This window comes from Onychomys torridus, chromosome 1 (genome assembly GCF_903995425.1).
Source record: "Onychomys torridus chromosome 1, mOncTor1.1, whole genome shotgun sequence".
Lineage (NCBI taxonomy): Eukaryota > Metazoa > Chordata > Mammalia > Rodentia > Cricetidae > Onychomys > Onychomys torridus.
The window spans coordinates 140564969-140588404 of record NC_050443.1 but is presented as its reverse complement, the minus strand read 5'-3'; the positions used below and the strand labels follow the sequence as shown (position 1 = coordinate 140588404).

The following is a 23436-nucleotide window of genomic DNA, read 5'->3' as shown; positions in this document are numbered from 1 at the left end:
CTGAAGATCCAAGTTTGGAGCTAAGCCACTAGTTAGCCATAGAGGACAGGCAGTGGTGGCACATACCTTTAATGCCAGCACTAGAAGGCAGAGGCAGAAGGATCTCTGTGTGTTTAAGGCCAACCTGGGCTACACAAGATTAACCCAGTCTAAAAGAGAAACAGTGGTGGCACACACCTTTGATCCCAGCACTTGGGATCTCATGCCTTTAATCCCAGCACTAGGGAGGTGGAAACAAGTGATATGGCTGGGTGGAGTGTGGTGATATTGCATTCCCCAAAATATTGTGCACCCTAATAAACTTATCTGGTGTCAGAGAAAAGAACAACCATTAGATACAGAGGCCAGAAAATGGTGGCGCACACCTTTAATCCTAGCATTCCAGAGGCAGAGATCCGTTAGGATCTCTGTGAGTTCAAAGTCACACTGGAAACAGCTAGGCTTGGTAACAAGAGCTTTTAATACCAGGAAGTGATGGCAGAAAGCAGAAAAGTATTTAAGGCATGAGGATGAGGAACTAGAGCCTGGTTAAGCTTTCGAGTGAGAAGTGGTTCAGCTAAGATCCATTTTGGATAAGGACTCAGAGGTTTCCAGTCTGAGGAAACAGAACCAGCTAAGGAGTTGCAAGGTGAGGAAGCTGTGGCTTGTTCTATTTCTCTGATCTTCCAGCGTTGACCCCAGTACCTGGCTCCAGGTTTGATCTTATTAATAATACCATTTAAGATTCATACTACAGTAGAGAGAGGAATGTAAGGCAGGAGGAGACAAACTTGTTCCCTTTCAGCTGAGAATTTCGTAGAGGTAAGAACTAGTGGCTGGCTGCACTGCTTCTCTGATCTTTCAGCATTTACCCAGATATCTGACTCTGGGTTTTTATTATTAAGATCAATTAGAATTCATGCTATACTGGAGACAACTTTAAACTGAAACATTCTAAGAAATGGATGAAGAGGGAAAATCCATGGAAGATCAGAAAATTCAGGAACAGAATTTCGTGCTCATGAACCACTCTAAGAAAAAAATCATTTTTTGAGATTATTTTTAATGTGACCTGCCTACAGAAGCATCACCCCATCTAACCAAGGAGGAAAACTGGCATTTGCCAAGGGACCATGACCTTACACTCTAAGAATAGTTTTCTGTTGTTATTGTCTTCATAACAGTCTTCTGGAACTATAGCCTGGCACTATGAAAGCAGTTTGTTTGTTTCCCTCAGTATTTTATGCTCATTAGGGAAACTTGTGGGTAGGAAACATTATGTATATTATTCTAGAAATTAAAACAAGACACCATAGATAAACTAAGGAGGTACGTACATTCGAAAGAAACTTGAGAAGACAACTGAGGATCTTACCACAATGGGGAGCTGGCAGCTCTCTCTCACCAGCTTAAGAAAGTCTCTTTGCCATTTCGCTTCTCCCTGCTTCAAGGCACAAGTCCCAATGCCATAACATAGGGAAAAGGTATGGTCTTTTTTTAATTAATTAAATTTTTTAATTTATTTTACATCTCAACCTCAGTTTCCCCTTCCCCTCCTCTCCTCTGCCCCCCCATCCACTCCTCCTCTGTTTCTGTGCAGAAAGGGCAGTCCTCCCATGGATGTCAACAAAGCATGGCATATCAAGTTGAGGTAGGATTAAGCTCCTCTCCTTGTATTAAGGCTGGGCAAGGCAACCCAGTTTGGATAATAGGTTCCCAAACACCCAGCTCAAGCATTAGGGACAGGCCCTGATACCACTGCTAAAAGTCCCACAAATAGACTAAGCTACACAACTGTCACACGTATGTAGGAGGCCTACATCAGTCCCATGCAGGCTCCCTAGTTATTGGTCCAGATTCTGTGAGCTCCTGTGAGCCTAGGTTAGTTGTTGCGGTGGGTTCTCTTATGATGACCTTGACCCTCCTGGCTGGTACAATCCTTCCTCCCTCTCTTCAACAGGATTCCCAGAGCTCAGCCCAGTGTTTGGCTGTGGATCTCCACATTACTGGATAAAGGTTCTCTGATGACAAAGTAGACACCAATCTGACCACAGGAGATGGCCAGTTCAGGCACTCTCTCCACTATTGCTAGGAATCATAGCTGGGGTCATCCTTGTGCATTTCTGGGAGCATTCCTGGCACCAGATTTCTCCCTGAAATGGCCTCCCCATCAAGACATCTCTTTCATTACTCCTCCTTCCATCCTATCCTCAACACGCCCAACCAGACCCCTCATGTTCCCACTTCCCACCCCACCCTACTCCTAATTTACCTAGGAGATATCTTCTATTTCCCCTTCCTAGGGAAATCCATTCACCCCCTTTGGACCCTCCTTGTTACCTAACCTCTCTGGGGCTGTGGATTGTAGCAGGTCTCTCACTAGCTGGCTGGTTGGTGGGGACTGCTAAGAGGTATGCTCTTAATGAAGCTAAAATTATTAAAACATCAACCAAGACATGGTGTGCATAACCTACTTCCAAGTTCAGTATGGCTCTGCCTTATCAGGAAGGGGTGATAAAGGTTCTGATTGAGATCAGGCCAGCTTAGTTTCTAGACCTTCACTGTGCTTGACCTTGACAACAGCATGCATTGTGTAACAGTTTTCCAACATTTCATGGTCTGATTTTGGTTTCTCCCCTAAGTTCACATTGTTTAGGCTCTCAAGAATTCCTTAGATCCCCCACAGCATTGTAAAGCCCTAAGTTCCTTTATACCATGTTCAGCAACATGTTTTGATTTGTATTTATTCCTGAATTCTTCAAAAGCTGGCCTTTGGGTGCCCCATGACATGCAGTCATGTAGTGTTTTCCTAACCTACTTTTTAAGAGATTTGAGACCTCTGTGCAATTAATACTGCAATTAAACTCATTTTGAATATATAGGTGACCCAAGACACATACTGAATATACATGTGACCTAAGTGATATTTGCAGATAAAATATACCTGTTCTTCTCTGGCAAATCAAGTAGAAAAATAAAGAAACAATCATCAAGTAAGTTAAATAATGGAAATAAGACAACATTACAAGAGATGGAGTTAACTGAAAATGTTACTCATAGTGCCGGTTTACCCTGATCCCCTCTTGCTCTTAGTGAGTCACTTTGTTTTTTTGTATTTTACTGAGGACTTAGCCCCTCTGGTCTTCTCCATGAATTTATACTTTCCAAGCATCCCTCACTCTTCCATTATCATTTTCTTCATCTCTATGGCATCAACGTTTTCAGCACATTAACTCTGATATTCTTTATTTTCAAACATCGCCTCACTGTACAGACCTTCCCAGTTGCCCAGACAGTTTTCTCAGTTCTCTGTTATATCCGCAATAGTCAACTCAGTCACAGCTTCTACTTCCTCCATTCACCAGCCACTTTCAGTCTGGCTGCTGGCCCCATCACTATAGAGACACTGCTCTTAACAAAGAATCCAGACTGTCAAATCAGTGAGCATTCTACTCTCTCCATCACCTTTCCTTTCCTGAAAGTCTCCCCAGATTATCTCTAACTCCGACATCTCCCTGAGGCTCCAGTCACAGATTCAATTAATCAACCTAATACCACTATCACAGTTTTTACCGTGGGAAGTAGGAAATGTAGCCATCACTCACTTGTCACTTATGACCAAAAGGCAGCATCTTGGCTAAGTGCCAGTGTTAAAAACATCAATTCCTGTGTGAGTTAATGAAGATACTAAAGGTTCAAGTTATTTGCCTGATTCTGTTTTAACCTTGGGACAAATGAGGGTAACTGCTTTATTAAAGTCTCTTATTTCCTCTGTCACTTTTAATTATGTGTATGTGCATCATATGTGTGCAGCTGTCAGAGGCATTTGTATACCCTAGAACTGGTGTTACAGGTGGTGGTGAGCTGCCTGACATGGGTGCTGGGAACCAAACTGAGGTCTTTGGAAGAGATGTAAGTGCTCTTAACAACTGAGGCAGCTCTCCAGCCTCTCTTTTTGTCATATTATTAATAGTAGCTACTATACATAACACATATATACATACATACATACATACATACATACATACATACATACATCATACATACATACATATATACATGCATACATCATACATACATACATACATACATACAGACAGACAGACAGACATAGAGAGAGGGGGGGAGGGAGGAAAGAAGGGGAAATGAGGGAGGTAAATAGCCAAAAGGGATTGTATATTGTTTCATTGATAAATTTAGAGTTTTCTAAATCTTGTTTTGATTGACATGGTAAAAAAGAGTTTATTTAAAACTTGGTAAGAAAATGATTCAATATATTAAAAACAGTAAAAGGAACATAATCTAAAAGTTAAGTTCACAGAAGCACAATTTGATGCCCTGTTTTCACTCGGTGGTGGTGATGAAGTATTTTCCAGTAACAAATTAGTAGTTCTTCATTTGATTTTTTTTTTTGTCTAAAAATAAGCTTGTCCATAAGACTGCTAACTACATAGTTTCATTGCCTTCATTAACATAGACCTGGTTTGACCTCACCATCCATATCGAAAACAAAGCATCTTGTTGAGGACAGAGGTAAACTGTGTTTTCACTCATCTCACTCCTGATTCCTAAGTCAGCCAAGTGCTGCAGGCAAAGGATGGATCTGGCTCCCTGTGAGTAACATCACTCTCATCTCCCAGCTGACTGTGGCTACCAATGACTCCACTACTCTGAAATTTAGTTTATTCATCTATCATCTGAACAACCAAATAAGACCTACTCAGAGTGACACTGGGTTTATGTAAGACTTGTCAGAGGTCATCTAAAGAGTTGAGTATTTTGATATTCAGAAATTGGACCCATTCTCCCTTCTTTCCTCCTCCCTATCTAGAGGTGAAACATCTATGTCTGGGTGTCTTCACTATGCTCTGTCACTTACCTTCATCTATGACCACATGTTCCCAGAACATGTCAGGTAGAAGCAACATAGGAGGGATGTCCTGAATCAGAGTTCTAATGGAGGACCAGATGATACTTAGGGCACATGCAAGGTGATTTTTGCTAGTCAGATGTTTTCCCAGGGAAGAAGTAACACCAGCCTTCTATAACATGAGATTCACAAGCTGTGCAGTAATACAATATGCTGTGAATTACCTCACTACTCACATCAGCACAGGGCTGTGATATTATCCTACCAGCCCAGTAGTCTGTCTCCATCAGAAGATCCAAAGGCACCAGTTTTAAGGATTCAGTACTCCTGCAAACTGTTTTTCCTCTCCCCCCTGTATGTAATGGGTCAGGGACAAACAGAGAGCTTAACTGTTACTTATCTCTGGTCCCTTTTGCATTTGTTTAATTAAGAGCATTGGGTCTTGATAACGTGGATTAAGCTCTTGCTTTAGTTACGGTTGCCACTGTGTCCTATAGTGGCATTTAATAATTTGACCACACTTTGAAATCATAAACTATTTTTGCATCTGTAACCCAAATCATTCTCGCTATGGCAGTAATTACCACTCTTTATCTTCTAAGGAAACCTAACTTCACTTATTGATGGCATATCAAATACTTTGAAATGATTAAAAACTCATATTTATTACAATGACTTGCCAGTCCTTTCACATAAAGGAAAGTAATTTTCAAGCTCATCTTTTTTAGTTTGTAATCTGTCTGTATGTGGAGAAATGACTTGTGACATGAAGCCAAAGAAAATGGCAATTTCTCTTTTTTCTGAAAGTGGCTCCCACTCTCTGTGTTTACAACAAATGGTAGCCAAAAATTCCAGGCCCCATTCTGCTCCACCCTCTCAGTAAATCTGGAAGCTCCACTTGTGGTGCTGGGGACCAAACCCAGGACCTTCTATGTGACAAGCAAGCACTCAGCCACTGAACTCTGTCCCCTTACCCTGTGGGAAGGCTGATTTTATGAAAGTCACATAAAGACAACAAAGAAATATAATGGATAGAGTTGACTGCCTCATTACCCTCATATGTCTGTAAGTTGTGACAGTCCATCACGGTTCTTCCCTATGAGTGCCATAAACCCAGGAGCAGCAAAGGAAAATGTTTCCATCTCAGGTCAGAGTCCTGCATCTTTGGTGTTTGCTTTGGTTTTCATAGCCCTCTAAAAATTCTGTTCCTGTGGCATGCTTTATAGGCCCTTTATTGCAGTCTGTATTAACTAGCTGCAGAATTCCTGATCCTCCAAAGCCAATCACCTGCTTGGTGATTATTATCTGTGTATTGGTGAATGCATCTGTTCATTTTCCTATAATTCTAAATAAGTGCTGGGACTTCAGGTTCCAAACACAGTCCATATGTGCACAGGTTTGATGTTGAGGCCCAATCCAAGATGACCTTCTTTAACTACTACACAGGTGGACTTTTGCCCCAATCATAGCTGCTCTAGGCCACCATGCCTTTCGGCCCCCAGCTCTCTGCCCTTCAAATTTGGGGACCTTGTGCACCTTGGAAATTTTCTGAAGTTTACTATAGAAGGTCATTCTACAATAGATAAAAATGCCACCACTTGCATGATGAAATCTAACCCCAACATAAGCATATTTGGAGATACATCTCTGGGAGGTGCTTAGGTCATGACTGTTAAGCCCTCATAAGTAGGATAATAGTATTAAAAAGAACCCACGGAGACCCTGTCCCTTCTAATCTTGGTAAAATACAGCACAAATACTGTTATCTAGGAAAACCCCACCGGACAGTAAATTCAGTTTGGCTTTCTAATCTTCAGAAATGTAAAGAGTAAATCCCTATCATTAATAAGCCTCCAGCCTGCGGCATTTTGTTATAATAACCTAAACAAACTGAAATACAGCCTCATCCTCCTTGATAGACATTATAAGGAAAATAAACTATTTGCTGATTCCCAGAAGGTTTGTGTTTTAAGTACTATTTATTCACTGTCATTATGGTCTGGTTTAGGCAATCACACATACTGTAGAAAATTATCTACTATTGTTTCTAAATATAATATATTCCTTGGGGTAAACATTTCTTTAGTTGTATTTCTAGTCATTTTTTTCATGGTAGAATTTCCTAGATTTTGTAACAAAACCATGTTTTCTTGAAATGTTACTTTTTTTAAGAAAAGAAGGGCATTGGGTAAGTGTCTTAACAGTTAAGAGCACTGACTTCTCTTCTCTTCCAGAGGACCAGGGTTCTATTACCAGCACACACATGGTAACTACTAACCCTTGTTAACCACCAGATTCCAGAGGATCTGAATCTTTTTCTGGCCTCTGTGGGAACTGCATGCACATGGCACACAGACATGCATACAGGCAAAACATCCATATACATCGAATAAAAATAAATCTCAAAAAAATTGTAAAAAAAAGAGACTCTACTTCCTGTTATGTTTGACTTGTGCATTTTAAGACAATCTGTTGGTCTGTCCTCAATTACTGGTAATGCTTCTCCATTTATGCTTTGCTACAAACAATGACCAAGTAATTACCTATTATTACAATCACTCATTATTTATGAGCAAAGGAGACAAGCGCTCCTATGTAACATCAGATATATTCAAATTACTGGAAACATGGCAAGAGTTCTCTTTGGAGAGTACCTGTGACTCAAAATTTCAAATTAAGGGTTTGTCTTAGGTCTCTTTTGTGATAAACACCATGACCAAAAGCAACTTGGGTGGGGTGGCAAGGAGGGTTTATTTTGGTTTACACTTCCAGTTAACAGTCTATCAACGAAGGAAAGTCAGGACAGAAACTCAAGCACAGCCATGGATGGGTACTGCTTATTGCCTTGCTCCCACGAGCTTCTCAGCTTACTTGTAACACTTCAGTACTATATGCCCAGGGGTGGCACTGCCCACAGTCAGCTGGGCCCTCTCACAGTCAACAATAATCAAGAAAATGCACCACCAACTTGCCTACAGGCAAATCTTATTAAGGTATTTTCTCAGTAGAGGTTTCCCCTTCCCAAATGACGCTAGTTTGTGTCAAGTTGATTCAAGATAGCCCAGACAGGATTATTTTTCTTCATTAATAAAACAGTCAATAAAACTTACAAACTGGCAAAATTGCACTTCGTATCATCTGTTTAAAAGATATTGAATGAACCAAAAGAAAAATGAACAGTAGTGGTGAACTCCTTAATTCCCAGCACTTGGGAAGCAGAGGCAGGCAGATCTGTGAGTTAGAGACCAACCTGATCTGTAGAGTCAGTTCCAGGAGAGCCAGGGCTGTGTACACAGGGAAACCCTGTCTCAAGAAAAAAACCAAGTATACATTTATATTTCCATACATATATACATGGAAAGTGTGATCTAAGGTGATGGCTCAGTAGGTAGGGTGTTTACTATTTGAGCATGAGGGCTTGAGTTCAGATTCTACAGCAGGTGATGGTAGTCATAGTACTCCTGATACTCCTACAGCCAGGTAAGAGCCAGCGAGTAATTCCTGGAAACTACAGGCCAGCTAGCTTGGCATCATTCACAGCAGTAAACAAGATAACCTATCTTAAGCAAAGTGGAAGGCAATGACCAACACTGGAAATTGTCCTCTGACATATACACACATCACATACAAACACATAAAATGATAATTTATGTGTATTATGTGTATGGTTTCAATTCAGTGAGATAAAAACTGAAAATTACAACATATGTTCATAAGTCTAACTGATAGCTTCTCTCACTGGTTTGACCACTTTTACCAAACATTTTTTTGTTTTGTTTTGTTTGTTCATTCAAATATTTAAACCTTTAACTGACATCTGACATTTGGACTTGGACATTATAAAGTCTTACAATGTTATTAAATTTGAGATTTTTCTATATATAAAGATAAAATAGCTCATGTGTTCATATAGATACTTGAATCATAATATTAATATCTTTAGTTCTTAGGCATAGCATATGCATATAGTAACAAAGACAAGGCAAAATATAAACAATCTGTGCTGTATATCTAATAAAATTAGTATTGTGTTGTAAAATGATGTAAGGTCATATATGTGTAAATAATTTAGTATACACACCAAGGATGTCTTTGATTTATCCTTGATTAAAATCAGAATCAGCATTCAAGAGGAGGCCATACCGTTTCAAACAAGACTTAAAGGGGAATGTTAGGAAGTTGGTGGTCCAAGTGCCTTGTGAACTGAAAGGATGTTACTGCCATTCAGCCTTGATCTAGATGGGTAAGGAAGATCTTGAGTAAATATTTACAGTGCCATTTACCACACAATATAACTTGAATCCATTATTCTTCCTATTGGCATATTCTTGCATCTACATCATTCAAATCTGTTTCCTAAAGTGAGGAAGTGCTTCCTCTGATATTTGTAATTGTTATTTGTAGATGTAACCATCTTGTTAAATAAGAAACACAGAGCCAAATACAGAGTTAATAGCCAAGAGGTCAGAGCAATAGCTGAGAGCTGAAAACCTTACCCTTCACTGCTGCTGCTGTCTTTCCTCTCTGCAAGAGGCCTACTTCCTGTGTCCTGTCTTTTTTATAGACATTCTGTTCTGCCTTCTCATTGGTTGTAAACCCAACCACATGACCTCCTCATCACTGCCTGTCTGTACAGACCTCCAGGTCTTCTATGGTTGGTATTGAGATTAAAAGCGTGTGTCGCCATGCTGGCTGTATCCTTGAACACACAGAGATCCTGCCTGGCTCTGCCTCCCAAGTGCTGGGATTAAAGGCGTGCACCACCACCACCCAGGTTCTGCTCCGGCTTGCTCTGACCCCAAGGCAACTTTATTAATATACAAATAAAATCACATTTCAGTACAAATAAAATATCACCATAGTTATTAATAGTTTCACAACTACTCAAGAATGGATACTTGACAATACCTTTTGGAATGAGTGCTATAGGGAACTGGGTTTGTTCATAGGGAGCTGTATACTCTGTTTGGCATCTGAGACTATTCTTGCCATGGATGTATTTTGCCTGGATAACTGACTGCCTCTGATCTCACTGATCTGGCATTTTCAAATCAAGTTAAAATATGACTTTAATATGTATTCATAACAATTACATTTTGCTATGTGGTGTGACTTGAGGTTTTGCAGGTAGCCATGGCAGCAGTGAGCTTGTGAGTGTGATGGCCATGGCATGTCCTGAAGACAGTATTTCACAGCACTCTTCTCTGTGGTCCTCCAGGTTTCTTACTTTCTTTCCATCCCTCTTCCACAGCCCCTCTTCCACAATGTTTGATGTGGGGGTCTCTTGATTGACCTAGAGTTTTCCATTTTAGCTAGGCAATCTGGCCAGCAAGCCCTGGGGATTCTTTGTCTCTGCCCTCCCTTCTCCGCAACCCCACTACTGGGGTTACAGATACATGCTGCTATGACCAACCTTTTCATGAACATTGTGGGCCATGGGTGCTCATGTCCTCATGCTTGCACAAGTACTTTATCCACAGGAGCCAAGTTCTCTCCTATTCTATTTTTAAAGTTATAATGGAATCTCTTCCTTTATATCTAGTTAGTCTTTCAGAAGACTTTCCCATATCCCCTTCTCTTGTGTCCTGTGAGGCTTCACCTATACAGAAAGGTACTATAAAAACCAGTCCTTAGTGCATGAGCCAGCTCTTTGGAACCTAGTGTCTATGGTGAGACATTTTGCGCAGCCATGTGCAAGGAGGAGGGGCTTGGACCTGCCTCAACTGAATGTACCAGGCTCTGCTGACTCCCCATGGGAGACTTTGCCTTGGAGGAGGTGGGAATGGGGGGGTGGGTTGGGGAAGAAGGCTGGGGGTGGGAGGAGGGAGGACAGGGGAATCTATGGTTGGTATGTAAAATGAATAGAAAATCTCTTAATAAAAAAGAAAAACAATGGATAAAAAACATTCCAGTTTCCAAGACTACTGAGGTCATTTTTACCTTTAGAGTTTTCAGTCTGAATCTCAGACTCTAAAAAAGGCATATCAAGTAATCTAACAATGCCCATAGAAACAGAGTAATAATGGCCTCCCATACTCTACTATCCACCACCTGGGACATGTAAGTTTGCAAGGCAGACAGGGATTAAGGTTGCAGATGAACCAAGATTGCTAATAATCTGGCTTTACCATAAGGTCTCTGGATTGTGTAGGTGGGTTCAACATAATCTTAAATGTGAGAGAAAGAAAAAGCTGTGTGATGGAAGTGGGAAGAGTTTCAATTTTCCTACCTTCAAATACAGAGGAGGCAGCCATGAGCTATGAGATGTAGGTGCCTTCTGCAAGCTGGAGACATCAAGTCGATCATTTTTCCCTAGACACCACAGAGGGAAAGTGGTCCTGCTTTTCTGTACAGTGAACTCAGTCCATGTCAGACTTCTGAGCTATAGAACTCTAATACATCTGTGTAGCACTAACCCACTAAGTTTATGCTAATTCCATTGCAAGTGGGAATAGAAGAAAATGCCCACATTTTTTAATCCTAAAAGCAAAAACTTTAATTCAGAAACAGTTTGACAATTTATTTTTGCATATCCCACATCTTAACAACACTTTAATTGGCCTCCACAATTAAAAGGCCAACTATTCTCTGCCAGTTAACCAAACACATGACCCAATTAAAGCCTAAGGTCTGACAGTATAGTAACACATGGATTACTCTCTCTACTTAAAAAAATCTCTCTCAAGAATTCATCTTGACTTATGGATTATGACAAAATATAAGCCTAATAAGGTATATCAGTCAGTGAGAGGAGATTTACTTTAAACATATTTCAACTAATAACTTGAGAAAGGCAAGATGGAATTCCATCATCATGTTGCAATCCCCAGTAATAACAAGAAGTGGCAAGGGGACAGCTCCTTGACAGGAATCAGCAGACTTTAGCTAAGGGTAGATCCAGATTATGGCTGGTGCTCTTTCCCTGGGAGCTAATGGCTACTTGTTTTACTCTTTAAAGGCCTAAAAACATCTAAAAGAAACTAATGTTTTCATTGCACACAAAAGTGATGCAAAATTCAGATTTGGGTATTTACAAATAATATTTTCTTAGGCACAGTGGTACCCATGCATTACTAGCAATTGTGCTGCATTTGCCCTGTACCAGCAGAACAGAGCAGCTGCAAGAGGCTCCCATGGCATTGCAGAATCCAAAACATTCACTTTCTTCGAAAGAATGATTCCCTGGGTCCTTCTCTAAGCAATGGGCATCAGTTCCATCTACAGCACAAAACGAGAAGTGTGCAGAAGTATTCTCACCAATAAATCAGGTTTAAACTGATTCAGGGTCCTTATCATGCAGCCAACTTGTGGGGAATAACAGTGGACAGTGGAACATGTACAAGAGTACTGTCAGGACCCACTCAGCAGAGGAGGAGGTGGGAAACTCCATGGGAGAAGTTTGTTTTCTAGGACAGAATCATTATCTAGAAGAAAAAACAGACCAGGGGGGGAAAGTCTACAAGTTAAAGGGATAATTGCAATATGTCGATTCCATTTGGAGTCTCATAGAAACACATTAAAACACTGAATTATGAAGGGGCCCAGGAAATGTGACACTAAGCTCATAGCAGAGGGTATTGATAAATTGCTAATGCATCTGCACAGTGTCTTAAATTTTTTCTTCTAAGTCTCTAGAGCAGTGGTTCTCAATCTCCCTGATGCTGTGTCCCTTGAATACAGTTCTTCATGTTATAGCAACCCCCAACCATAAAGGTATTTCATTGCTACTTAAAAACTTTAATTTTGCTGCTGTTATGAATCATAATGTAAATATCTGATATGCAGGCTATCTAATATGTGACCCCCAAAGGGGTTGAAACCCACAGGTCAAAAACCACTGAACCTGAGTGTTCAGGGGTGTAACTCAATAGCAGAGCACAGGTTTCATATGCACAAGACTCTGGGTTGTATGCCCCACATCCAAACAAGTAAATGAATACCCTATCTCTTCCATATAACATTTAGATGAAGTAACATAATAGCTGAGATTTACTTGTAAATTTTCTAGTAAGGAGGGAAGAAATGAAAAATAGGATATTGGCTGAAATTAAGTTATAGGAATATTATAAAGTCTTTCTATATTGTTGAAATTTCCCATATTTTAAAAAGGCATTATTTCCCAAAGGCCTTGAGCTTCACAAAGAGAATAATTTTATTACAACAATTTTCCTCAAAGTATAAAGAAACCAATAAAAACATATCAAAAGCAAAGAGTGTCCTATACTCCAATATTGCCTAAGTTTCCTATTTTAACTCCAAAAGTGCCAATAAAATCAACTTTGACAAGGACATACAATGATGTTTCAGTGATTGAGATCTGCTGTGGATGACTACCAATTTGGACCTGCTTTGAAGGCACTTTGCAAACCACTACTCCAGCACAATTGTTAGTCTCATATTACATCTTAGCTATACTCGCCAACATTCTAACTTCTGAAGCATTAGAGGCTATACACAGCACCTCCTACAAAACAGGGGCCCAGTGCTTTTCCTATCTCCTAATAAAGGAGTCAAGAGACTGTCCCTACATGGTGAGCATGACCACCAAAGGCTCCACATCAATGCACCTGTCATTCACACTCCTCCAGGGAGCAGGAACTGCCATTTTCCTTCCTGATAAGAAGTAAGCAACAGACCTCTGAAGTTACAAAACTAGTGAAGAGACTGAGCCAGGCTGAAAGCTATTAGGGTGAATTTCAATGATAAACGAAGGCCAGTCCCACCCACCTTCAGCTGCTGGCAAAGTTTTGATTCAGTGAAGAGGCTGAGAGCTAGATAAGTTTAAACATCCTGTGGCTGGGCGCTGTATCTTCCTAAGAGCAACACATGTCAAGACCCAATGAAAAAGAGTTTCACTGAATAGTTTAAAATGGTGATGTGAATTAGCTAGCAAATTAATTAGCATAATGATCCCAATAAGAAATGAAAGAAATAAAAATATATAGTTTCAAGATATACCAGAAAAATAGAAATATAAGCATACACTATGAAATACCTGCACAGAATGGCATAATATATCTAAAAAAACAATGTTGAGTGGACAAGGCAAATGGTAAATGAAAATCTGCTGCACAGCACAGTCCCCAAGAAATGCCAAGCAGATAAAGCCATAGCATCCATATATCTCCATAACAAATGTGTACTAGAGGTGACTTTAATTTGGATGAAGGAATGAATGCTGATTTGGAGAAGTCTCTTTCTGAGGGGATGGAATCAAAAAATAGGAGATGGGTGTTTTATCTGTATCTGTAATATTTTGTTCTTTTAAAGATACCAAGAATAGATAGACATTTTTACTTTTTGTTGAGTGTGTGTTGGAATGATCATGATAACTCAGCATTTTCTATTTTTTACATATGGAGATTATTTATGTTTTCATTTAAAAAGTATAATAAATGGATAGTAAGAGTCAAAGAGACTTGTAAAAGAATTTTCACTGAATAGTGTTCCTTTAAGAAAACAGAACATTTGGGTAACTCATAAACCAGTAAGAAAGGAAAAGGAAGTTGCAGTTGCTTTAATAACTGCTAAGAAAAACCAGCCATAGGACAATTTCTTCAGATTCCACAGCTAGCAACTGACAGACAGGAAGGAGTCTAGCCTTGGCTAGCTTCATTCCAAAGCTACCACAATGTTTGCTAAAGTACATGCAGACTTATTGCCCAAAGTACAACAACCTGTTTGAGATCAGACCTTTTGGGCAATGTTCTTATTCAATACAGCTCTCAATCCAAAATGTCACCATTATAAAGTTCATTTCCAGGAAAGCCCAGAAAAATCAAGTTTCCAGAAGGGGGGAAAAATCTGGGCAGGTATTTGCATGAATGCTTTCTCTCTTTTGGATTACTTTGTGGTTGAAACTCAGGTAGAGAGAGGGTTTTCATGAATATACAGCCCTGACACAGAGAGCTTGTCTTGTCATACACAAATTGTCATGTCAATTCTCAATTGTAGACATCCATCTTCAGAACATCCAGAATGGTTCTCATTTTATTAAAGCTTGGGCAATTGCTGACATCCTTTAAGCCTGTTTCAGGAGGTCAGAGAAAGACATGAACTGATACTTTGGTGATCTTTGAATTATTCATAAAAGCTTCTGGGGGCATACATTCCACTACATGACAACTTGTGAACTCATTCATCACTGTTCCAGAATAAATACCTTCTAAGGAAGACCCACACAAGAATCAGCCCTACAGTCCTCATTCTACCAGGTGAGTCCATGAGGATGAAGGAATCAGAGTTAGACCCATCATAAGAAAAAGTAAATTTGCAATGTAAATTTAAGTGCAAATGCAAACAGCAAATTAAAAATAATCCTTTCTACCCACTCCTGTGGAGTAGTAGCATAGTTATCTGTCTCCTACTTAAACTATTCTTCCCTACCCCCCCAAAAAAAATAAATAAGATAAAAATAAATAAAACATTTTGTTTCTATTTTCTTTTGAGATCAAAAATCAAGTAACTAATCTCCCTCACATTAACGAAAAACTATTGCTTTTTATGTTGCTAATTGATTAATTCATTCCTGGAGCAAATGTGTGACTAACTACTCTGTGCCAAGCACTGTTCAGGGCTCTTTGCTGTATCATTGAATAATACAAGAATCTACATTCAGGAGAGCTAATACTCCAGCTGTAATAAGCAAAGAAAGTCATTTAGTGGGAAGTAAAAAGACAGACCATAGTACCTACAGTCTGCTTATGAGAACCTCCACACAGCCAAGGCCAAGGTATGATTGGTCTTGGTGTTATTTCACAACATTTAGCATCTATCTCCATGACTCAGTTAAAATTAGCATTGGGAAGATGGCATTGCTTTTTTCCTGACAACTCCAAGAAAGCTTTTCTTTCTCTTGAAATGTGGTCACTATGTCAAGGAAGCTCTAGTTCTGATTTTCTAACCCCACCTTTAAGGAGGTACGAACTGTTTAACCTTGCTCTAGCGGGCTCTGACTGTAAAGATAGACTGTACCCTCTGTTAGTTGCTCTGCATATCTCTTTTGTGTGGATTAAACTCTCGGTGCTCTTAGAGAAGCTGTCCAAGACCTACCACTGTGCCTGTCTTAGGTTTCTGTTGCTGTGATAAACACCATCCAAAAAGCAAGTTGGCGAGGAAAGTTTGTTTCATCTTACAGCTTGCAGTCCATCTTGAAAGGAAGTCAGAACAGGAATTAAACAGGAATCCAGAGGCAGGAACTAAAGCAGAAGCCATGGAGAAACACGGCTCACTCCCCATGGTTCACTCAGCTTTATTTTTTATACATTTCAGGATCACTTGCCCTGCTCATGGGTGACACTACTCACAGAGGTTTGGGCCCTCTGAGCCCATCAATCACTGGTCAATAAAACACCCCCAGAGACTTGCATACAGATCAATCTGTTGGAGGCAATTCCTCAGTTGAGCCTACCTCACACGTGACAACTCCAGCTTATGATAAATTGACAAAAAAAATAAACTAACATAGTGCCTAAAACTTCTGTGCCTGACAAATGTTAAAAATTATCTTTCTGGTGTGTGTGTGTGTGTGTGTGTGTGTGTGTGTGTGTGTGTGTGTGTGTGTGTATCCACAGAATCCTCCTTGGATTTGGAAGCACTGGCCTGAGCAATCTAACCTGGGTGCTGGGAACTGGACCCAGGTCTTCTAGAAGAGCAGCAAATGCTCTTAACTGACAAGTCATCTGTTAAACCTCTAGAATAAGTTTCTTAAAAACATGCATTCTCAAGAATCCTTTCATTTTTGTCCTTCTAGCCCTCCTTTGCCTTTGCAAATGAAACTGAGAAAGTCAATACATCCAGCTGGTCTAGCCAAATGAATATAATTGTTCTTTTGCTATTTATAAATAATTTTAATGACTAAATTGTTTTTTTTTAAACTCAGTAAATGATGGCAGGAGAAACTGTTCTGATATATTTTAGAATTGAAAACAAATTTAAAATTATCATCATGCAGGGATATTCTCCCCCAAAACTTGTTTGAATTACCTTTTTCCTAATATGTTTGCAGCCCTCAAAGATACAACTAAATTTCCATGCACTATAATTATGATGATGGAGAAAAGTATATTCATTGTTTTGCTAATTAGTCAACAGTATTTCCAAAATGCTTAAACAAGGTGGGCCATTGTAAATGGATTTCTCTTCACCCAAAAAGAAAAAAATCATACTAATACGAAAATGCAACTGTATTCCCAAGCAATACTGCTCTGTTCCCTTTTTAAGTCTCAACACAGTGAGTAAAAGGCAATACACAAAAATCAACCTGTCAAGAAACGGTTTACTCAGTGATGGACCAGCAGCGCTGCAGGAGATCCATTCCACTTCCACCAAGGGAGTGCTTTGCAGAACAAGAACAAACCATTAAGGTATTAATGACACTGTGATGGCATATTGGATGCTAAAAGAGAAACAAGGATATTCTGTTCACCTAGTTGCCACTGTTTCTGTCACAACCACCATGGGCTTACCATCTCCGTGGTCCTCAAGTAGTTGAGAAAAGAATTTTTCTGACTTTAACCCTGCCTACTCAGCCTTTCTTTAGTTCAAGACATTGACAAATCTAGCTGTTGGGAAATTTTATCTTTTAGGCATGACATGGTGACATGTCTTGATTCCTTGACATCAGAGCAGTTTAGATTACCCACAGAGACACTAACAAAGACACAAAATAATCAGGTCTGTTAACATTTCCCTGGAAGAGACCTGAGATGGCTCTTGAGGCATAAGAGGATCCCTACTTCCCTTAGGACATATAAGCAAGTTAACAATTGCTGGAGAGGGGGCAGGTCTTCTTTGGTCATGTACCTACCTATAAGTTGTCCATACATCTATAAATAACTCCAATTAAATTTCTTGCCTTACCAAGGTAGACTTTCTTTCATTTTTTTTTTTCATCTTTTGTAGGTACCATATCTGGGATGGATAGACATTTGTTTATATCTCAAGATACTGGAAAAATCAAGTAATACTTGCGATGGGTAACAAAAGCTAGAACCCACCTCCTAGGCCCCAAATGAGGACATGAGTCTCAGAAGTGGAGCCACATTTGTACAAGGATTTCTCTTGTATACACAGCATCTCGAACCTAAGCCATGGCAGGGAGAAGTGCATTTGGTACCCAGCTGAAATGCACTTGCCTGCTCTGGAGCACTGCTGTTTCCTGTACTCCCTGCTCTTTCTGCACACTCTCAATTGCCCACTTATCTGCCTAAGGTGTGATACTCTGTGTTTGGCACCTGCTGATAAGGGTAATTATAGCATTAGTGAAAGCAAATACGCCATCCAAGGTTGAAAAACAACACTAATTACAACTACTCCATCCTTTTACTCTCTCAAACTGATCTTGTCCCTTTAACACAGAGTTTACTCGGAGATTCAATTAAATCTACATCTATTTGAAAATAAGCCTTTAAATAGTTGTGGGACTAGAGGAAATCACCCCTTTAAATTAATAATGCATGCATGCAGAGGTAAGTATTTGATAGCCGCAATACCAGGCTACACCTCCTAGATTATATTTTAAACACTTTCCATGTATTTCTGTGCAAATACAAAAACAATGGGAAGAGCAAACACACTACTTCAAGGAAAAATGCAGTCTAGATCTTATATAATGACCATGAGGAAGTTCTTAAATTATCTTTATACTATAGACCACTTTGACAGAAATACTATTTAAAAAGCTAATACTCAGAAACTTACTTTGATACCCCAAATGCAAACATATAATTTCACACTAATCAATAATAAAACAAAACTGGAATAAAATTTATCTGCCTGTATTTTAGTTTCCAGATTTAAAAAAAAAAAAAAACTAAGACTTTATCTCAGAGGAAAATAATTTCTAAAGGATGCATATTATTAAATATTACTTCACTACATCAGAATTATATGAGTTAGGTATTTGAATATCAAAGGATCATGAATTCATAAACCTTCTATTGAAAACTATGAAGCTGAAAAATAAGAAGAGAAAGGAACATTTCTTGAATGATATAAGAACCAACAAAGATTAGCTTTTTGGGCATGCCCATTGCTGTGGCCCAGAATCTCAGAGCATGCCCATGGAATGCCACCATGAAGCCTCAGAACAGCTGCCCCTTTTTCCAGCTTTTGCAAAGACAGTACCATTTCTTCCTGGCACTGGAATCAAAGGTTCTCTATAACTGTGGTCAGGAATGGGTGGGACACACACACTCTCCTACCCCCTGGCTTCCCCTACCTCATAAGCACTTTCTCATTACCAAAGCAACTGCCAGAAATGTAAAGTTTTACTTCTGTTGCTGGTATCACGACTGTGCGGGTACTGAACTTCTGAGAAAAATCTTTACAGATTTGGTGGTAAATCAATAGGAAATCTAACCAAAATCAATTCAAGCAAATCTCCCTTAACACATAAAATACTGTAATTTGGCTCATAAAAATTTCTCTTGGTAGCTCTAGAACAGTGGTTCTCAACCTGTGGGTCATGACCCCTTTGTGGGTCACATATCAGATATTTATGTTATTATTTTTTTGTTTTGTTTTGTTTTGTTTTGTTGTTTTTCGAGACAGGGTTTTTCTGTGTAGCTTTGCGCCTTTCCTGGAATTCACTTGGTAGACCAGGCTGGCCTCAAACTCACAGAAATCCGCCTGCCTCTGCCTCCCAAGTGCTGGGATTAAAGGCATGTGCCACCACCGCCCAGATTCTTAACAGTAGCAAAATTACAGTCATGAAGTAACAATTAAATAATTTTATGGTTGGGGGTCCCCACAACATGAGGAACTGTATTAAAGGGTCACAGCATTAGGAAGGTTAAAAACCACTATCTTAGAATATGACAGAAGTTTCCTTGTTGTAGTAAATAATTTCCATGTCCAGGAGATATACCTGTGCCTCCAAAGTAAAAGTCAAAAATAACAACACAACCTTTCTTACTTGAGTGGAGTTAGAGGTCCTTACATCCCCTGAGTAACTTTAACCAGATTGGACATGAAGCATCACAGCTTACTTTAACAAAGCCTCTGCATGATCATTTCATGGTCTCAAAAGAGCCAAGAATGACAATGAAGCCCCATGATTAGTAATTAGCCAATTTCTTCCTATTCATCTACTCTGTTTTCAAAAGAAAGAGTAAAATCTTCATATGATTTATTATTAGGCTGAATGCCACATTGTTTCTGAATATAGCCCACAATGGATAAGACCCACAACTATGTCAAAGAATATGTTAATGACTCATAAGAACAACAAAAAGCAACGTTGTTCAAGTTAGCTGTGATCTACAAGCTATTTTTCCGAGATAAAATATGACAAAAGTTGAAAACAGCACCAGATCACATTAAATGATAAGAAAAGCATCTTACCTTGCATTAAGGACTATTGTCAACATACAACCTGAAAGCATTACCATTCCCTTGTTCCTGCGCCTGCATGAATGTGTCGAGTGTCTCAGTTACTAATGAAGTCAAAAGTCTTTAATCAACAACTAATGAGATCAAACCAGGAATGAAAACTAAGATTGCAGACCTAAGAATGACAAAAGCTCATTATCTCTGGGGATTTTTAATCTGATAATTAAAAGCATAGCTAAGGACTTATTTTTGGAGTTTTAGAACAAACTCAATATTGAACTTGCCATCAATGTGAGAAAAAAAAAACACAAATTGCTAATGTTTCAATTAACAAGTACCACAGAGAAATACTGCACCATCGCCTGCCCTTAGCAAACAGGAGGACATGGCTACTTTTCCAGATGTTTCTGGTTGTCATGGTATCCTAGTATGCCTCACACAGTTTTATTCAAGGCAATAACCTCCAAGGCATTTATTTTCACAAGAGCATTAAATGAAGATGTTGTATGGCCCTGATAAAGGCTATTCACACACCTGTTGAGCAAAATCAAAAAACACAGTATAAGAAGCTCCATAGAATAATATTTAGATGTTTTCTAAGGAAATTAACTTAATTCTTAGTTTATGTAAGTGGTAAGAGGCCATTTATCTTTTGTGCAGAATATATTTCCAGAAGTCTGTCTTCAAATTAAAATTCTGTTTTAAAGATATTTTCAAGTCTGCATTTCTAAGAAAATATTTCTGCATTTGAAATAAAATTAATTGCATATATTTGGACTATATCCATATTTAAATGAAAAACTTGCCAATAAAATACACCAAAAATTTGACTGAAATCCTCAAATTTATTAATGTTTTCTGCCTCAAATTTTGTAAACAAGAAAATAAAATTAATAGGCTAAAATCTCCTTCTGTGGAACTGCTGTTTATACATGCTACTTTTATGTGTGAATTTTAACCTTTAGTGCAACCCATGGAAACTAGAGTGAGTTAACACTATTCATACTGGAGTTCATAGTATGAACTATATTTTAATTAATTCAAATTCTCTTCATTATATAAAAATCTGCATGATACCTCTGAAAACATAGGAACACACATGCTTTTGAAGTTAAAAGCAGTGCATCCTCCTTGCCCATGAGCAACAGGAGGCCAATGGAACTGTCTTCTAGAACAGAGCTCTCTCCTGACACAATGGAAAACCTAATATTTAAATACTAGAAATGCGAACATAGCAGAAGTTTTCATCAACTGTATTTCTCTACACACACAGTGCCTGTGTTAATTTCTCATGAGTGCTTTTATCACACTAATCAGACATTGAAGAGGCGCTGACACATGGGAAAACTGCTTTCTGAATGTCATACATGTTAAACCAGAGGCGTATAAGCACCTGGGATATTCTTGCTATTCTCCACATGCAAATGACATTCTGCAAACAATTAAACCCACCCATTAAAATAGTGGGGGAGTGAGATGGCAAGAGCAAGTGTTAAGAGAGTAAAATTATGGCATGCCCTTCCTATTATACCCCCATTCAGATGATGTTAAGTGAGTTTGATCACGGGACATAGGCAGACCGGAGCGATCGACTTGAGTCACAGGATGTAGGACAACTCACTCACTTCGTTAATTACAAAACTCTATTGATCTGACCGCCAGCCCCTCGCCCATCCAACTATCTCCCCATTCCTGTACAGGCAGATAGGAGACACGTCAAAAGATCCTCTCTGGCTAAAGAGAGGGGAGTCCTCCCTTATGGGGCCCCTCTTCACAAGGACTTTCCCTGTAAGTGGCTCCACAAGTTCGCCAGGCTGCAGCTCCAGGAGGGCAAGTTCAGCACCACGGACAAGGCTCCCAGAGCCAGTGGGAGGAGGATGCTGAGGCTCCCAGCTCTCGCCACTCACCGGTGTCTGCTGCGAGGGCAGTCCCGAGCGCTTGGTGGACCCCTGCTTGGAACTTAACCTTTTCCACGACTCGGCAAACCTGCCCCGGCTGGCGCTGCGGCTGCGCCTGCGGCTCTCCGCGCTGTCCTCGCGGTCGGAGCAGCCTCGCTCCATCTCGCCTGCGTCCCTCCACTTCTTGCCCATGCTTAGAGCAGGGAGGTGGCCCGCGCCCCTGGCAGTGCTGGCTGCAGCTGGCGCTCAGCTCTCTAAGGCGCCGCCTTCGCCTGGTCGGCTCCCGCCGGAGCCCCGCGCTCGGTATCGCCGCCCGCAGGCTGCGCTTGCGCCCGCGATTGGCTCAACTGGGGCTGGGGCTGCGAGCGCCACCTGTGCCCCAGCCCTCTTCCTTTTGCACCCCAAATTGCTTCCTACCCTCAGCTACCGTCTTCCCGTGGTGGGGGAAAGGGGGCGCACAGCCCACGCTTGAGGCTGTGGAAGCACTGCTCTGGGAGTTTCTTGCCGTCACCACACCCCGCCCAAGTCTCAAGGCCCTTGGGACCTGGGAGCAGAAGCCTAGGTCATCCACTGCTGGGTGGGTGGAGACTCCAGTTGGATTAGACAAAGAGGGGAAGCTTGGAACATTGTCTGCCTTCCTTTCTCTTCCTTTCTCTTTCTTCCTCTTCGCAACAACTGTCTTCAAGAACCCTTGGGAGAGTTCAGCTTCATCTGCCTGTCAGGTGCTAGGCTACTTACTCCCTCTGCTTGTCAGGCTAGCCCGCTGGGCCCCAGACTAGGCTGCACACTGAAATTTTCTGAATAGATTTTCATTTACACACACACACACACACACACACACACACACACACACACACGAATATATGTTAAATGTAACATGTTAAATGCTAATATTCCTCAGCTGTGGCCTGGGAATCAGGATACTACAAGCTCTACTGGGGCATAGCTCAATGGTAGAGCACTTGCTGGTATGTGCAAGGCCCCAGGTTTGATCTCCAGCTTCCTAGAACTGAGGGGGGGGGGGGATTCCCCAGTCAATTGATTCTCTTCTCCATCTACAATTAAGCCCAAGGGTCTGTATTACAGAGCAGTGCTGAGGAGGATTCTGGGAGGAGAAGGGATTGGAACTCTTTCAAGGGACTTGTTTTTCTCTCTCTGGTGGGAACAGGTATGGGGTTTACCCTTTCGGTCCTGAAGAAAGGGTGGCGGTTAGGCTGAGGACAGTGTGAGATGGGTTCTTCAGCGTGTCACATGTCCCTTGTCGCCTCCTCCTTATGGTTCAGGTCCTTCCCTCTGCTCTCAAGAGCCTCAAGTGAGTTGTCTTAAGCTGTTGCTATTCTCGCATTTAGTAATGCC

At 40.3% G+C, this 23436-nt stretch overlaps 1 protein-coding gene across 17 annotated transcripts in view; it reads right to left on the bottom strand.

Moving 5' to 3' along the window:
- The window catches only part of Trpm3 (transient receptor potential cation channel subfamily M member 3), an 819880-nt gene extending 797509 nt beyond the window's left edge, over window positions 1-22371 (bottom strand). For 8 of the 17 annotated variants that reach the window (XM_036207600.1, XM_036207631.1, XM_036207795.1 and 5 more), the window contains exon 1: window positions 22090-22368. In XM_036207600.1, coding sequence (XP_036063493.1) covers window positions 22090-22272 — 183 coding nt within the window. In that variant the 5' untranslated portion in view covers window positions 22273-22368. Of the gene's footprint in view, window positions 1-22089 lie in introns of all 17 variants that reach the window. The other 9 variants (XM_036207564.1, XM_036207580.1, XM_036207594.1 and 6 more) reach the window with 4 other exon arrangements.
- Between the last annotated feature and the right edge of the window lie 1065 nt (window positions 22372-23436).